This window comes from Rhinolophus sinicus, linkage group LG09, assembly GCF_036562045.2.
Source record: "Rhinolophus sinicus isolate RSC01 linkage group LG09, ASM3656204v1, whole genome shotgun sequence".
Taxonomy (NCBI): domain Eukaryota; kingdom Metazoa; phylum Chordata; class Mammalia; order Chiroptera; family Rhinolophidae; genus Rhinolophus; species Rhinolophus sinicus.
The window spans coordinates 47,214,977-47,233,776 of NC_133758.1; the positions used below are offsets into that span (position 1 = coordinate 47,214,977).

The 18,800-nt window shown below is 41.2% G+C and overlaps 1 protein-coding gene across 8 annotated transcripts; it reads right to left on the minus strand.

Moving 5' to 3' along the window:
* Window positions 1-8,858: 8,858 nt before the first annotated feature.
* ZBTB14 (zinc finger and BTB domain containing 14) lies at window positions 8,859-17,100 on the minus strand. 8 transcript variants are annotated; one of them, XM_074340287.1, is made up of 5 exons: window positions 16,926-17,039; window positions 15,774-15,897; window positions 14,747-14,831; window positions 14,567-14,646; window positions 8,859-12,311 (listed from the first exon to the last, which is right to left on the minus strand). In XM_074340287.1, the coding sequence occupies exons 4-5, from the start codon at window positions 14,567-14,569 to the stop codon at window positions 10,965-10,967; spliced, it is 1,350 nt and encodes a 449-aa protein (XP_074196388.1). In that variant the 5' UTR covers window positions 14,570-14,646; window positions 14,747-14,831; window positions 15,774-15,897; window positions 16,926-17,039; the 3' UTR covers window positions 8,859-10,964. The 8 variants fall into 8 exon arrangements, with proteins under 8 accessions (XP_074196388.1, XP_074196389.1, XP_074196387.1 ...); XM_074340288.1 differs by lacking the exon at window positions 16,926-17,039 and adding an exon at window positions 16,770-16,858; XM_074340286.1 differs by lacking the exon at window positions 16,926-17,039 and adding an exon at window positions 16,578-16,711.
* Between the last annotated feature and the right edge of the window lie 1,700 nt (window positions 17,101-18,800).

Here is an 18,800-nt window from a genome sequence, read left to right on the forward strand (position 1 = left end):
AAAGTTGGATGCTAAAATTAGTGACTGAAAATTTGAGGAGTTATAGGATGTTTACATATTCTCAAAGTACTACCTCCAAGATGTTCATTAAAAAGGAAAAAATAACAACTTTATCGTTGAGAAAACTTGCAAAACCTAGATTACTCAACTGATCAAGGTAAACATCACCAGTAATAAGACAGCGACATCAGGAACCCCCTGATATGATTCACAGAGAAGGCAGATCACTTCTGTGGTATTCTTGCCAAAATGCACAACCTCAATGCAATACTAAGAAATTGTTGTGGGAGGCTTGGTTCTTCTTGCCAAGCAGAGAAGAATCAAAGGTCAGCAAGGTGATTCACATGCAAGCAGCGTTTACTGGTGATATGTTCTCAGGGAAGAGAAGGGGCCTTACCAAGGTGAGAGACAGTGGCACAGGCCCCCTCGCCCCTTGTCCCGAGGACTTACAGTTTGCTGGGTAGATTAAGAGTTACATATTGATTTGGCGGGAAAAGATGGTACATGCTCTTCCATAGGAGGGCGTGACCTCCTAAAATGGGTGCAGGTCTGTTAACTCAGATCTTTATATTGCTCCAGACCACCTCTTGTCATCTGTTGTAAAAACAGATACATGGTTGGAGGCAGTTTATCAAAGCTATTTATGAGCTTTTTCTGTAAGCACTATGAAACCCTTCCCACTCCTCCTCTTCTGTTTTCTAACTTCTACCTAACAAAATTATTAGAGAAACTCAAATTGAGACACATTCTACACAAATAATGCACTGGTACTATCCAAAAGTGTCAAGGTCATGAAAGACATGGAAAAAATAATCATCACAACACAGGTTGGAGGAAATTAAGCAGATATAAAAATAATTGCAGCGGGTGGTCAGGTGGCTCAGTTGGTTAGAACGCGAGCTCTGAACAGGGCTGCCTGTTTGATTCCCACATGGGCCAGTGAGTTGCGCCCTCCACAAGTAGATTGAAGACAACAAGCTGCTGCCGAGCTTCTGAAGGGGCCGTCAGAGGGCTCAGTTGGTTAGAGCTCGAGCTCTTAACAAGGTTGCCAGTTTAATTCCCACATGGGATGGTGGGCTGCAGCCCCTGCAACTAAAGATTGAAAAAGACAACTGGACTCAGAGCTGAGCTGCGCCCTCCACACCTAGACTGAAGGACAATGACTGGAGCTGATGGGCCCTGGAGAAACACACAGTTCCCAATATTCCCCAATAAAAAAAAAAAATAATAATTGCCAATGTAATATCCTGGATTGGATTAAGAGAAAAAGGACATTAGTAAGGGGGAAAAGATTGGTGAAATCCAAAATTAAGTCTGTAGTTAGATAGAATTGTTCCAATGTTAATTTCTTGGTTTTGATAATTATGTTATGGTTATGTAAGATGTTAACACTGGGGGACATTTATTAGGGTATGTGGAAACTCTGTACTCATTTTGCAACATTTCTATAAATCTATAATTATTTCAAATTAAAAGTTTTCTTTTAAATCTTAATATAAATGTTGGAAATACAAAGTTAAGGGATTCTCTCAGAAATTAAATCAAGGAGATAAGGAGATGGAAAATAAGGAACAAGAAATTTAGAGGACTTATCTATTAAAACTGGAGAAAGAGAAAACAAACATGAGGAAATCATAAATGAAATAATTCAAGAAAACTTTCCAGAACTGAAGAACATAGTTTTCAAATTTAAAGAACCCACTAATTTTCAGTACAAAGACCCACACCAGGAAACATCATATTTCAGAACATGGGGATGAAGATTCCTCAAGCTTTAAAGAAAGAAAAATATATAGGCTATATATAAAGGATCAGAAATCAGAATGGCTTCAGATTTCTCAAGATATTTTCAAAATTTTAAAGATAATGTTTTTAATTATCTATATTTATTCCTTACCCTGAAAGCAGAGGTGAGAGTTCTGTAGCATAAACCAAAGTTGTCTTGCTTATAGCTATAAGCACCAATTCCCAACACCCAGCACCCTACAGATGACATGATGAGAGCCATGTCACCATACATATAGCAGGTCTGCCTGAAATTATGGATCTGAGAATTTATAAAGGCCTGAAAACTGCCCCTTCCCCTTCCTGAGGAGCAGAGAAACTTTTTGCTTCCTAGTCATTAATAATCCTTTGGAATGCAAATGACTGGCTCCAGGCTCTGCAGCTCACTCCCCTTTGAAATGTAAACACATTGGGAGATAAGGATCTAAGTCTCTTTGGTGGTCTCTGGCTATTCAACTACCCTTTACCTTCCAAGGCTAGTTTTTCAACCCAGGTGCCATTGAAAGTTTGCTCATAAAGTTCTAACTGTGCAGAAACATGAAATTCACTTCCTGGCAAATTATTTTCCAACCTAGAATTCAACCCAGCCATAAATAAGCATGAATATAAAATGGATCTCAAAAAATTCACCTTCTATTGCTCCTCAAATTGCTCCTCCACCAACGCAAGAGTACAAATCAAGAAGACACCGGAGGGGACCATTGCATACATTATATAAATGTCTAACCACTATGCTATACACCTGAAAGTAATATAAATTAATATGAATGTCAACTGTAACTGAATAAAATAATTTTTAAATAATTTTTTAAAAGAAAACAGACATTACCAAAGAAAAGAAAAAAAAAAGGAAAGAAAAAGAAAAAGAAAAAGGAAAAAGAAAGAAAGGAAAAACATAAAAAAAAGAAGACAGCATCAGCATGGGATCCAGGAATACTTTTTTAGTGTATGATTTTCATTTTAGATACATCTCCGAAGTCTGACAATGTCCTTAAAATAAGCAGGAAAGCCCAGGTTTAGATGCATTACACCAAGTGTGGTTTAAATTATTTTGCTAGGACTTGTGACAGTTTGGGTGGAGTCATCCACATTCCCTTCATTTTAAACAGTGACACAAACTTGAGAGATGGTCATCAGCTTCCAAACACCCCTCTCCTACTACCTCGCATAGATACTGAGGAACATGGATCTTGTGATCACTTCAGTTGCCCCTTTGGATTTAGAAGACAAACAAATTTCAAGTAATTACATTAAAAATGCTTGCAAGATATTATCCCAACTAAATAATTACAAAACAACAGACTTGAACCTGAAATAACCTTAAAGACAATCTAATAGGAGCACCTCCTTTAAAATAAATAACCCATTAAAATATAGGCAAAGGACCTGCATAGACATTTTTCCAATGATACACAAATGGCCAATAAGTACATGCAACGATGCTCATCACTAGTCATTAGGGAAATGCAAACTAAAACCATAATGAGCTATCACCTCATGTCTGTTAGAATGGCCATCAAGAAAAAGACAAGAGATAACAAATGCTGATATGGATGTAGAGAACAAGAAACCCTGTGTACTACTGGCACCTCAAAAAATTAAAAATAGAGCTATCATATGATCCAGCAATTCTACTTCTGGGAATATATCCAAACAAAATGAAAACACTTACTTAAAAAGATATCTGCACCCCCATGTTCATTAGTTACAGTAGTCCAAACATAGAAACAACCTAAATGTCCATCCATGGATGAATGGATAAATACCTCATTTTATTGTGCTTCCCAGATGTTGCGTTTTTACAAATTGAAGGCAAGCCCTTTACCAGAAACATTATGACCCGCTTGATTGTGGTGGTCTGGAACCGAACCCGCAATAACCCTGAGGTATGCCTATATATACAATGTAATGTTATTTAGCCATAAAAATGAGGAAATTGTACCATTTGTGGCCACATGGAAGCATTATGCTAAGTGAAATAAGTCAGAGAAAGACAAATACTCTATGATCTCACTTACTTGTGGCATCTAATTTTAAAAAGCCACCAAACTCAGAAAAAGAGATCAGATTCATGGTTACCAGAGGCAGGTGGTAGGAGGCGGAGGGAATTGAAGGAAGGTGGTCAAGATACAAACTTCCAGTTACCAGATAAATAAGTACTAGGAATATAATGTACAACACGATGACTATAGTTAATACTGCTGTATAATACAGGGGGTGCCAAAAAAAGTATACAAGTGGACACTTTGGTCAACGTTGCTCAAGGAGTAGTTCGCCATACACTGAAGTGTCTGGATGCTGATGATAACCACACTTTGAGCACCTCTTGTAATTATGTAAGTCAAATATGACTTGTATTCATCTTTTGTTATCAGTATATATTGAATATTACAATTTCAATTGTTTTTTCCTTTCTTAAAATGTGTATACATTTTTTGGCACCTTCTGTATATAGGAAACTTGTAGATCCTAACAGTTCTCATTACAAGAATATTTTTTTCTTGTATTTATATAAGATAATGGTTATTAACTTAAACCTATTGTGGTAACCATTTCACAATATATGTAAACCAAACTATTATGCTGTACACCTTAAACTTATACTGTGATGTATGTCATTTATTTCTCAATAAAACTAGGGGGAAAATTAGAAAACTCTTATGATCTCATAATTCACAGTTTAGGAAAATAATAAATTATATAGCATCTAAAATTAATTCACCTACCATTCATTTTTCATTTTTCTCAATGCCACATTTATTACAGACTATTAAATATAACTTTGTTTACACTCATCAGACCAACTGATCCAGTATCCTTCCAATCTAGTTAATATTTCCTGTCTCATACTGGCTGGAAAGTTGCATAAAATAACAGACCAGCTAAAAGCATTCCAAGATTTAAGAGAAATAGCACTCATACACATGCTCTTTACTTAAATGTAAACAGTATAAGAATGAAGTGTAATTTTAAGTTCCCCATCTGTTTACCTTTTAACCACCTCCATCTATCATCCTATTTGAGGTCAGTAATATTTTAAATCAATTATATCTGATCTTAAAAACAATTTTAAAGCTAAATGTCCTATTACTTATATAAAAACTGAGTTTATCTTTTGAAATAATAAGCAAGAGTGGGGTAAAGTGGGCAGAGAATAACCATTTTTGCATTTTGGCAGAAGAAATTAAAAGATTGTGCAACCAATCCAAGGTGGTGACAGCTTGAAGGCAGCAACAGTAGAAGTTAAATTCAAATTTTGTAGCAACTTTCAGAGAGGTGGGTGAGATCTCCTAACATAGTGTTTCCCCGAAAATAAGACCTAGCTGACCATCAGCTCTAACCCGTCTTTTGGAGCAAAAATTAATATAAGAGTAAAATAAGACCGAGTCTTGTATTAGTTTTTGCTCCAAAAGATGCACTAGAACTGATGGTTGTCTAGGTTTTATTTTCAGGGAAACACGGTTTTACAAACATGAAGAGTTAGTTTTGGTACCAAATTAGATGGCCTTTGCTCTGGTGGGTATTTCCTGGCTCACTGCATGATGGAAAACATGAAGAATGCCAACTGGTAGCTGTTATTTCACAATCATCCATCCATGACACTCTATCAGCAGTTTTCTGTATCATTTGGGGGCAGCCTGTAGGCCAGAAGCAAGGTAAAACAATGTTGGTTTAATATTTAGCCCCTTGCATGAGAAACATCTTGGAGAAATCAAAATATTGGAACTAATTTGTTATACAAACTTACCGGTAACTGTTTGCATAAATGCCTCTCTCTCCTCCACCTCCTAACAGTGGACTGTTAGCTGGTAAAGGTGTGTGCAGGGCCCAAGTTGCTCCTTTCCATTTGAGGTCATATGACATGGTGCCTAAAAGCACAGGATCTGAAGGCAGATGGACCTGTTCTATCCTGGCTCTGAAAAGGACTTGACATTGGCAGGATTTTTAACTTCTTTGAGTCTTGGTGTCTTGATCAATATTAAGGTGTGCCTCAGTTGTCCCAAAGTGTACATACAGATTGTATATGGGGCTGGTAAATACTCAACAAATGCTAGGCTTTGGGGCTCTTAGGACCTCTCAACTGTCATTTCAGAGCTGCTGCTGAGTATACCCTGTATTGCTCATGGAGTTCCCTTCCTTAGAACCTTCTGAGTTATTAATATACCTCATTTAAAGCTGCTGGAAGCCCAGATTATTGTTCTTTTACTCTTCTAATTTTCTTTACATCAGTATCCTTTCTTGATGCCAGGATCTATTATTTTAAAGAAATAAACCATAGTTTCATGTTATATTCCCCTTTTCAAATTCACTATCAATGAGAGAAAAATGAGAATCATTCTATATGGAAATAGTAATATTTAACAAATATATTTTCTCAGTATACATTCAAAAAAGTCACTTGAGAATGTTTCTTTTGGTATTGCTAAATTTCATGACTATGTACTAAAAATTCTTACTTTCTAAAGTATGTTCCATGAACTAGATAAAAAATACATACCACGCAGATTTTAAAAACCAAACATTTTGCACATATCTTTCCATTATTTGTAAATCTATGTAAAATTTTGTAAAACTTGGAAAGGTAACTATTTTAACTCCATCCTGGATGGTAAGCTCCATCAGGGCAGGAATATATACTGTCAGTCTGACTCACTGTTACAGCCCTAACATCTAGTCCAATGCCTGGCATACACAAGGCATTTAATAAACATTTGTTGACTGATACACTTTAATCTTAATGCTATAGAATTTTTATGTAAGATTAATGGAAATGTTCTCCAACAAAGAGCAAGCTGTGATTTGGCAAATTCAGATTCTAGAACTAAAAGGAAAATGAGAATTCTTGGGTACTAGTGTAAAACACTTTCGGAAGAAAGTAACAGATCATCCTGGAATTTATACCAACCAGAAAGGGAGAGGTTAGGTGTAGTCTGAAATACATCCAACTTGAGAGAAGCAAAATGTGAAAAAAAAAACAAAAACCCCAAAATACATTTCACATGAGATTCAAGAGTCAGCTCTCAAAACTGCAATTCTGACCCTGCCATCAAAGATATCCAAAGAAAAGCAGGGAGCCATCCAGAGGCTAGTGTTTACACTTGACTACACACCAACAACCTACTTAAATGATGGGAGATTACAAAACCAAAGAGACCGTTAAGATGAATACACAATTAGTGAGAAGAAAGCCGCAAATGGGATTAAGATTATGGAAGTGCCAAGATAAACACAGCTTCTGTAGATATTTTCGGTTAAGAAGACTAAATGAGCTCTAGGTCCACAGCCTGGGGCTGATGACTATAGAAATGACAGACGTCAAAATCAAAACAACTTCAATTTGGCTTCTGCTTTTCTATTGAGAATGCTCTTTAGGAAGGAACATTTATGATGCACCTAAAAAGCAGTGGGTGCTGGGCTAAATATCTTGCACTGGTTATCACTTTTAATGGTCACAGATCATAAGATAGAAATCCCCATCACTATTTTAGGAATAAAATTAAGGCTCAGGGCAGTAAAGAGCTTGCCTAAATTTATATGTTAACTGAATAAACAGAACCAGGAGCCAATTCAAGTTTGACTACAAAAGTCTTTCCACTAGACCACACTTCCCCCCTGGTTATAGTGAAAATATTTACATGAATACTGGTAATTGAGAATATCTCTTAGAGACCAGAAAATCACACAACTGATGAAATGTCACAATCCAGCTAAATTATATCCAGGGCTTTTAAGATAAGATCAGTATGGTGACCTTAAAGGAATCATGGATAACAGGTGATGGGCAAATGCCAACCTCCTTTTTAAAAAGAATGCTTAAGACAATCTGGGAAAGAAAGCACACTTTGCTAGCCAGGGGGCCAAATCTATACTGCCTTTCTAGCTCCAGGATCCAGCCCAGGGTCTCACACAATGCTCAACACCATGTAGAATAAATGAAACTACAGGCTATCTTTACATACCTGAAGTGCTGTCAAGTAGATGCAGGATTACTTTTATTTAGAACAGTTTCAAGAGGGAGAAAGTTCCCAGTTACAAGGGGATATGCAAAAATGGAGACAATTTGAGGAACAAGGATGTCAGAGCCATCTCAAGATGGCAATGTGTGGCATCAGGGAGGCAGGGAGTTCCCCATCACTGAAAGTGCCCATTGATTTCAGTTACATATTAGAAGGAAGCATCAGAATAAATTTAGGCCCTCATCTCTCATTGCGATGGTTATCAATGATTACCTTGCCTCTGGCCACGTTTTACTTGTCTCCCCTACATTTGTCGAGTGTGGGGAGGTGGTGGGCTTGGGTAATGGAGAAAGAGAGCTAGATATTAAAGGTAAATGGCAGAGGAAAGGAACAGTTCTCCATTCTTTTTCCTGGAAGGCTCAGCTCCTGAATTCCCAAGACTCAGAACTCAAGACTGTAACCCTTATACTAATTCTATTACACATGCACGGGCTTTTCCACCTGCTCTGGGAACTAATCACCACTAACAGCATTACTCAGGAAAATGAATTCCACGTTAACAATGACTGGTTGCAGATAACCTTACATAACATAATCCATTAAATCAGAAACTACATAAATTTGCATCATTCTCCTTCATCTCAATCTTTTTTTCCCAACAAAATAGGTGGAATTTATTAGTACCAGGCTCACTTGATGGCGAGCTCTATAATTCCCAACAATTTTAAATTTGTGCTCAAGTTAATTAGCAAATGACCTAAACTTCAGACTTCCTAAAATTCCCTTCCTCAATCATTGCCACTACAAAGCAAGTTTGCAGATATTCTTTTTGTACAAACAGAAAAAAGCAGGTGACTTTTAAATAATGAAAATATAGTAACGCTGACATTTAGAATTTCCTTCCCCTCACATAGCAGATTCAGTGTGAGGACATTTCAGAATCAGCTCCCTGTGGTTGGAGGACCTTTGACCTGTCTACCATAAATGGCTTCACCATCCACAGGTCTACTAAAGCCATCTGGGTGAGAGAGGCATTCTCAATGACCAGGAGACAGGCAAGCTGCCATGTCATGACTTTGCTGCCACCAAGAAGACAAACACTCTAACACACATGAACCCAGTACCGGTGGTAGAAATTACAACACAAATATATTTCTCATTCAAAGTAGGACAAATGATAAATATTTACATAATACAAATAAAGGGCTGGAAATTCAGCTTTGGGGGCGTGGGGGATACCTCTGTGATTATGTGGTTTCAATGAGGGTTAACACCACATGTTTAACTTGCAACTGTAAAACCATGATGACAATAGCATAGAAAATGCACTAGTAGAAACCTGGATGTGTGAAACATAGCTATGAAAAAAATGAACGGGAATGATAGAAGTACATTTTCTTTTATATACAAAAATGAAGGCCCCAAAAATGGTTTGTTGAAGTAGCTATCAACAAAATGTCAAATTATTTTTCCTTTGCTTTGGTTAAAACAGCCTAGAAACAGCCTAGTCAGTTCCCCTTCTACTAATAATATATAAACAGTGACAGGACTACCTTTAGGATAGAATAAACAAATTTTAAGAAACAAAATTAAATTAATTTTAAACTAAATTAAACATTTTACCAATAAATAAGTTGCTTAAAAACCTACAATCTTGGGCATAACAGATACACCAATTTAAAAAAGAATATATCTCCCACAATAGTAATTATAGGTGTTAATGCAACAAGCTATGAAATGAAATTACTTTAATGTATCTTTAAAAAAATCCTAACAACCAAAAATAAATTTTAAAAATAAACATTTTTCTAAAATTGTACATTTTTAAAATAATTGACTAATGCTTTATTATAGAACATAATTCAAACTATTGTTGGTATTTCAATATATTCTCAAATAAATGGTTTAAAAAAATTTCGTACACCAAAACTGGAACAGCATTTATAATTCTATTTACGGCTATGAAAAGGCAATCAACTTCTACTTAAAACTGTATAACCAGTGATGAAATATACTTCAAAAACATAAACATTTGGTCTGACAATCTTTAATATTGGTTAAAAACAGACTGTTTTTCGCTGATGAAAGTTATTTTAATCCAATGTGCAAAAAAAAGTGCAGCTGTCTACTTTTACTTGAAATACGTAAGACCAATACTTCTATACTATTTACACACTTAAAAGATTGTAAATGTATTAAAGTTAGGATATTGCATCTCCTTTATGTATAAATCATATGCTGCAGAGAGCCCAAAAGCTTGATGACATTCTGTTAAGTTACACAAATGTATCTGAAGAGGCATACCTTGTCCTAATTTTGATCCCAAACAAAAATCCAACTTCAAAATCAATTAAGAATTATTTTGATCTAAGAAATCTTGGAATTATTGCAAATGTGAAAACCTTGTCTCTAAGAGCTAGGTTCCTATTCATCCTTTTCTAATCCTGTCACCACTGGTCCACTCCACAAACCTCATCTGTTTTAGTGGCAATGCCCCAAATGTGAGGAATGAAAGAACTCAGCCCCCAGACCACTACCATCCCTGTGGATTTGCTCAGCCTTCGGGACTTGTTACTAGGTACGGACAATCAAAAATGGATGAAGAATCACTTCAGCAAAGCAATCATTATTTGTCCACAAAAACTGTGAAAAAGTGATATAAAATTAGCAAACCAAGTATAAATCTAAGACTATTCCACATCTCCAGGCCTTGTTTTCATATTTGTGCAGTGTTCTTGGTCAACCATCCACCTGTATTTTCTGCATCTACATGAAGGACTTTTATTAAGTTATTAAAAATGCTGTTTTGACCATAAGTCACATATAATTGTTATGATTAGGAAAATCAATTTACTCAATTATCATTCTGTGCAGTGTGCTCACCAGTGCAGCAAGTGTAGAGAGGAATTAAAATGAATAGAAGTCTCTCACTTCTGAACTGGACATGGGAGTCCTCAAATTAAAATCATAAAAAATAGGAGGGGGGACTTACTGGCAACATTAATACTAGACACCAGATAGGACAGTGAAACTGTTCAGTCAGAAGCAAGGAACATCATTTCCTTGAAAAGTTTTAAAAGTACCTAACCAAGCACTGCCCTAAGTCCAGTGAGTACAATGCTCTGTAAGTTTCCACAAATAATACAGGGACTGGAGTTCACTTATTACGAACAATGCAATCTCAGTCTCCGTGGCTCAGGTAAAGTGTTGCTGTCCCATCACCTAGCTACAGGCTATAGTTTCCAATTGCTGCTCTGCTTCAGCGGCCATTGCTGCTGCCTGCAACTGTTCCGTCTCACTTTGGATGGCACTGGGGGTAACCTGCTTCCTTTCACTGTGCATATTGTTCTCGTGCCTTTTCAGATCAGATGCCTTGGCAAATGCCTTGGTGCAGGAGCCACACACAAAAGGCTTTTCCCCTCTGTGTCTTCGCTCATGATCTTTGAGGTGGGACTTGTGTTTGAAGGCTTTGTCACACATATGGCATGCAAACGGTCTTTCATTACTGTGAACTCTCTCGTGTTTCTTTAGGTCTGGAGCGCGAATAAATGATTTTCCACACACCTCACAACTGTAGGGCTTATATCCCGTGTGGATTTTTAGGTGCTCTTTCAGGTGGGCCTGTGTAGTAAAACCTTTTGTACACATTTCACAAACAAACGGCCTGTCAGCCGTGTGGAGTTTTTCATGCTTCCTCAATCTGCCTTCATCAGAAAATGTCTTACCACATGCCTGACAGGCAATCTGCTCCCGATGGTGGCCATAAAGTAAATACTCAAACTTCATGTCACTGGCAGCTGTTGTCCAGCCTGGTGTCTGTTCATCCTTCACTTCACTCATTCCATCATTAAACGTTAAGGCTTGAGGGGTCTGGGAACCCAAATCTTTCGATTCTGGGGTCTCCATGGATTCCACTTCCTGGCCGTAGCAATTTACTTTTCGAACTTCCTCACTCCCCAGCTCTTTTAAGATTGCTTCCTGAACCCTGAGCGTAGTTGTAGGTGACTTGCCGTCCTCCTGACTCGGTGGGGTGCCTTCTACAGTGTCATCAGATGGACTATCATCCTGATCTCCAATTTCTTCCACATCGTCATCCTGAGTGTCAGCAGCATCTCCAATGGGACGATTTATTTTGAGGCAATACTTACTTTTTGACTGGCCATTATTTTCATCAGGACTAGATACATCACGCTTCTGAGAACAGAGTTTATCCAAAAATCGGATACCAAGAATCTGACCTGATGACATCATTAAGTTAACATCTTCTTTTTTCACAGAAATCTTTGCTGTGTACATGTAGTTCAGGACCTCTTCAAATATATCAGAACGAAGAAAATCTATTTCTATTACTGAGGAGCTATCAACCTCAAGCTTCTTAAAAAGCTTTTTAAAGTAGGTGCTGCAGGCGGCAAGAACACATCTATGTGCTCTGAATTTCACATCTTCAACCACAATAGCAATATCACAGAATTCTCCTTCCAGGCGTTGTTCATTTAGTGTTTTCAGAAACAGAGTTTTATGATCATCGTCATTATATTTAATGGTTTCAGACATACTGATGAAAAACTCCTACAAAAAATTTTTAAAAAGAAAGTTTGATAATTATGAACAATACTTTTCCAAATTGAAAACACAGGTAGATTTTCATTTTCTGATCAATTTTTGGTACCTAACAATTTCAGAAAGTCATTGATAAAAGCAGCTCAAGAATATGAGTAGAAAAGACTAATCCCAACTTAGGGATTTCCATATTGTTACATCTATTTATCTTCAGTTTACTAAGTATTTGCCTAGTTATAATGATAACCAACTTTTATAACCAGCTTAAAATACATGCCAAGTATTGTTCTATGTGCTTTACATGTCTTCCCAAAGTAATGATCAAATAATCTTATGAGACAGGTATTAGTAACCCATTTCATAGATGAGGTTGGAACCTGCCCAATAGTCTAGTTATTTACTGGAGAGATAGGACTCAAGTCCAGCCAATCTAGCTACAAAACCTGTGCTTCCTGACGACTAGAGGTAATAATGACAAGAAACTCAGCTTCAAGGTTTAAGAAACAGGTTTGAGAATCCACCAGTCCTACTGCGTCTACTCTAATTTCATGAAGAGGAAGAGTCAATAAAATAACTAACAACATTCAGTGTTCTACTTCCTAGACAGAAGTGACAAATCACTATTGCAGGACTAGAAAGGAATATCATTGCAAAATATTACATTTGATGCTGTCGTCTAGTTTTTCCACACCAGTTTTGGGTCACATCTGAATGAGGGCTAAGGTTTAATATGACCCTCAGAGAATCAGATGACATTTGGGAAGACAGTGGTGAGCAGCTTTATTCCCTCTGGATGCCAATCTATCTGCTATCCAAAGAAAAATGTCACCAAGATTTGATGTACTTGAAAAGTGCTGCAAGTATTTTATAAGCAAAAGGAATTTATAACTGGCATGGAAGACATCTGTCACAATGTTAAAGAAATTGATCTTTTCAAAATAACATGTTCCATATGTTTTCTTTTCAAAAACATTGTTTTCCTTTTATTCAACAAAGTATAAATGAGGAAAATACACATATCCCCCAGAGAAACAGAAGTGCTAATACATAATTGAGATATATGTGTTAGTCAGACTGAGAAAGACAAATACCATATGATCTCTTATATGTGGAATTTAAAGAATAGAATAAACAAGCAAATAAAACAAATAGACTCGGAGATAAAGAAAAAACTGATGGTTGGTAGATGGGAGGGAGGTTGGGGGATGGGGAAGAAGGTGAAGGGATTAGAAAGTACAAATTGGTAGTCACAAAATAGTCACAGGGATATGAAATACAGTTTGGGAAATATAATCAATAATATTGCAATGATTATGTAGCATGTCACATGGGCACTGGACTTATCAAGGTGATTACTTCACAGATTGTGTAGATAGCTGACCACTGTGCTGTACACCTCAAGCTGATGTAGAATAATACTGAATGTCAAATATTAAATATATGTATAGTCACGGGATGTAAAGTACAGCATAGGGAATATAGTCAGTGGTACTGTAATAGCTAAGATATTAGAGGGGTAGTAGACTTTGGGGGTTTATCAGTTTCTGAAGGGTGTAAATGTCTAATCACTATGTTGTTTTGTACACCTGAGACTAATAAAGAGATATATATGTGTATATATGAGGTGTGATCAAAAGATACGATAAATGTTTAAAAAAAAAATTCATTACAGTAAAAGATACATTGCCATTAATCCCTCACAAAATTCTCCCCCTCGCTTTGAACACACTTATCCCATCATTCTTGCTACTTTCTGAAGCAGTTCTGGAAGTCCTCTTTCGTGAGTGTCTTTACTTCATCCTCCATCATGACAATGATCCATGTCACACATCACTTCTGGTACAGCAATTTCTGTCAAATAAAAACATTATGGTGTGTCCTCATCCACCTTATTCAGTGGATCTGGCACCATGAGACTCTTGGCTCTTCCCCAAAGTCAAAATGACCATGAAAGGAAAACATTTTGAATTGATTCAGGACATTGAGGCAGCCACAACAGCACAACTAAAGACATTCACGAAAGAGGACTTCCAGAACTGCTTCAGAAAGTGGCAAGAACGATGGGATAAGTGTGTTCGAAGCAAGGGAGAGTATTTTGAAGGGGATTAATGGCAATGCGTCTTTTACTGTAACACATTTTTTTAAATTTAAACATTCACCATATTTTTTTTTTACATTTCCTATATGTACACACACACACACACATTATTTAAAACAAATACCAAACCATATTTTCAAGATTTAATATTCAAAGTTATAGTTACCATGAACAACTCAGGCTATTGTCTTAATGATTGAGACACCAAATTCTTCAGATCAGAATTACTGATCAGGGGCACGCCAGTCCTACAAGAGAAAAGGACACACAAGAGTAAGGTAGGATCTTTGTCTATCTCAAATTCTAAACAAGAATGTTTTCAAGAATTGATTTAAAAAATGAACTTTCCTTTCTTGTCTTGCCACTTGCACATGTACCCATTTTCAGGTTGGGAACAGAGAGGAGGGTGGCTGGCAGCATCAGGTCCAGCTCTGAACAGACATGAAGGAGAACAGGTAAGGACTGCAGCATTTGGGTCATGAAGGGGATGCGCAGAGGAAATTGGACGTTTGCATTGGAGAACCACTAAGGCATTTCTCCTCACAAACAAAGCCCATGTCCGTATTTGTACAGACCTTCACAGCTACAGATACAGAAAAAGCCAGAAAGTGCCACCCATTTCCTGCTGGGTATATAGCCTTCCACATTTTTCTCTAGGCCAATACAGAGAATATAGAGAGAGAGTTAACACTGGAGGAGGGGAATAGTAGCTTTCTTCTTTCCACCCTTATGTAGCACACATCATTTAAGCTACACTTTAAGCGTGCATTTGAGAAATCCAGGTGTTTTCACCTCTGTCACTAGAGGCAGGCTCAAACAATTGTAGCTTTTTTGTGAATTTTCTCTTAACAGAGGGACTTCATCAAAAAGTTTCCTCTACTGAACAGTGACCACATAAATAAACTTTAGTGCAATTAGGACCAACGGACTGGGATGCAATAGTCTTACCAAAACTGTAATGCAAATCTCGAACCTAGAGGCCACAGTCCTGAAAACTATCAGAAAAGTGAACACACCAATCGGCTGCCTAAAGTAGTAGGGGGTTTCCTCATCTACAAAGTGTGAGGGCTGGGCAAAATTATTTCTCAGGATGCTTCCCACTCTGTTCCCTAAATGCAGCCCGGTCTATTAGGAAGACAGCCACTCTAAACCTTCCTATCTCGTTACTTCCTACTGTTGTCAGTAACTGTCCCTTGTTAGAGAAAAGTGCATGGAGTAGGAAGAGGAGTGGCTGTACACCCTAGTGTGATTTTGTTTTTCAGGCCAGGGTGTTGTCCTCCACTCTCTCAAGTTCTCTGAGACCTCTTTTTTCTATTGAGATTCCCATTGCTAAGTTCAGGTGAGTCAAATTGGAAGATACCCGTTGCCAGTACCTGTGTAAGTGGTTTGAAAGATGTAGCCCCAAGTACACCTCCATAACAAAGCGGCCCTTTTATTACGGTTCTTCAAATCGCTGGTGCGCCCAGCCTCCGTCACAGAGCAAGGAGCAGGGGGCTCCTGCAAAGCCAAACTTACATAAGCAGTGGCAGCCGCTTCCCCTATCCCCAAACAGCCACGACAATGGCGGCGGCCCGACTTCCCAGTCTTAAGCTCGCAACTTTGGGATGGGGAGAAAGGAAAGAAAGCGCAAGACCCAAGGAGCCTTCAGAGCTTCTCCAAGCCATGCTCTCATTTCTTTCGGCCCGGGAGATGGGGGGAGAGGGTAATGCCGTTTGCAATTCTTCCCAAACAAAAGCTCCCGGCCTCGGAGCCGGGAGTTGAAAGGGCCACTTTCCCTTTCATAACCGGGCTTTCAGCGCAGGCTGCGAGCCGCGACTCTGAACGAGAGTTAGAGCCCACGGCGGTCCCGGCGGCGGCGAGCGGGAGCAGGCGTGTGGCCGGGCTCCGCAGCCCCGCGCCGCGCCGCGCCCCGCTCCGCCCGCGAGCCCGGAGCTCGCGCCCCGCGCACTCCCCGGCCGGCTCGCGCCGGGCCCTCCCCGCCCTCCCGCGGCCGGGGGCGGGGGCGGCGCGCGGCCGGCTTCCCGAGCTCGGCGGGTGCACCCGGGAGTGCGAGCGCGGGGGTCCCGGCCCCCTCCTCCGCAGGCAGGTGGGGGCGGCGCGGCGGGGCCCGCGGCTCCGAGGGGCGGCGCCCCGCGGGCCGCGCTCAGCGCTAGGCTCGAGGCCGTCCCAACCCTCACCGCGGTGCACTGCGGCGGTGCGAGTGAGGACGGCCATGAACTCCGCCGCCGAAGCTCGACGAGCGCGCGCGTAGGGTCGCCGCCGCCGCCGCCCGGCTGCTGTCCGAGCCCGCTCGCCAGCCTGCGCCGTTCTTGGAGCTCCCAGTCCCCACGCTCGGCCCAGCCCCGGCCCACGCCCGTCCCCGCTCGCACCGCGCCGCCGCCGGCCGCCCGCACATCCTGGAGCTGGCTGGTGCTCCAGAGCACAGCGAGAACGCGCTTCTTCCGGGCCGCCCCGCTGCGCCGGCCGCCTCCGCGCCCGCCTCGCGGACTGCCCGAGCCCCTTCCGCACCCCCGGCCCGCGCTTACCTGCAGCCTGGCACAGCCACAGACACTCGCCGTGGGCTCCCCGCGCTCGCTGTATGCAGGCCGGGGACGGGATGGACGCGGGGCACGGGGGCACGGTAGTGGCAGTGTGTTTTGGATTTTTTTTTTTTTTTTTTTAGTTTGGGGAGGGGGCGGGGTGGGGGGAATCGTGCACGTCCCTGATGGTAGCAGCCCTCCTCCTGCACGAGCACAGAATGTCTAGCCGCTCGTGAACACCCCCTCGGCACCCCCCTTCCCGTGCATGCGCGGTGCGGGCTAGGGGGAAGGCGCGCCGCCGGCTTGCGCAGGCACGGAACCCGACCGGGCCTCTAAATTGGCGAGCAGGGAAAGGGTTAATCCGGGACAGTGCGACGCTTTCCATGGAGTCTACGGGGCCGCCCCCGGAGGGCCCTTGCCTGCGCACGCGCGCGCACGCGCGCGGCTTGGGGCGCGCGGAGCCCGCGCGCGGGAGAAGGGGTGGGCGGGGCAGGGGCGGGGCGTTGGGAGTTGAGTAACTTATGCACGAGCACTGCTCGCGGGCACCCGCCCTGCCTGGAGCTGCTGCCTCCTGTTCCGACTTCTGAGTTCCCGCCCGTGCCCGGCGCCGAGAGAGCGCTGGGGACTCGGGAGCCCGGCGTTCTTGTGCGTGTGCATGTGCGTGGGGCAGTGCCGCTCTCGGGCGCGCGCAAGCTGGGCTTTGAGGCTGCGGGGCTCGCCTTCGGATCCCGGGCGGTCGCCTCAGGCACCGTCGCCCTCCACGTACACCGACCGACACGGAGACGCGCGCTCGTGGGCCTTGGGTCTTGGCTATTACCGCTGCCGCGTTTTGTATATAGGGGAATGGTAGGCGCTCAATAAACGTTTGCAGAACAAATGAAAAAAGAGACATCTTTTATTTGGAGGGAAAGGGGAGACCCCAGTCACCCAGGAGACAGGGATCACCCCTAAAGCTCTGGATCCAGGCAAGCTCGCGCCCACGCTCCGGCGTTTACCCGGACACTCCCAAAGAAAAGTCACGCGGGCTGGAGGCCCCCGCGCATCTCTAGCAGTCGTGAGCCTGGACTCGGTTTCATTTGCAGCTCCCTCGGAGAGCTCTGATAACGCAGCAGTGCGCTTACCTTCCGGTTCAGCAAAAGTAATGGTTCCATTGCTGTTGGAACCATGTCGCGTTCCTTCTGACGCGGTGGCTGGGCCTGTGCCGGGCGTTTGGACCGGGGAAGTGCCTCCTGCTCCCGCGTTTTCTGCTCACCTAAATAAAGGAAGCTGCACTACCGCATCTCCTTAGAGCCGCTTGTGCTGCTTTATCGCACTCGTTTTAACAGGATTTCGGTAAAAAACACGGGTACTTTAACTCCTGAAAATTAGATCAGGCCCTTCCTGCTAGGCTTGCGTGATCATTTCATGAGCTAATGCTTGTAACAGGTACAGGGTAAACATTTAAGATGATACCATGATTGTCTCTGTTAAATTCTACAGAGTTTCCATATGGATTCAGCTGATTTTGTAATATTAACTGACAATAAGTTTCAATGTTTTGCAAGGTGGTTTTATACACCTTGTTTGATGTTCACAAAAGCACGGAGGTTAGTAGGTCTACTGAACGAAGGAGGATAGAATAGACGACGTCTAGAGTCAGACACATCCGGTTCAAATATTGCCGTGTATCCCCTGGAAGTAAGACCTAATTAATGTAACACCGGGTCTTATATAATATTGTGTAATATAAGACCTAGTATAACATAATACTGGGTATTATATAAGACCAGGTATAATATAATATAATACCGGGTCTTATATTAATTTTTGCTCCAAAAGACATATTAGAGCTGATGGTCCAGCTAGGTCTTATTTTCGGGGAAACATGGTGGGTACATTGTT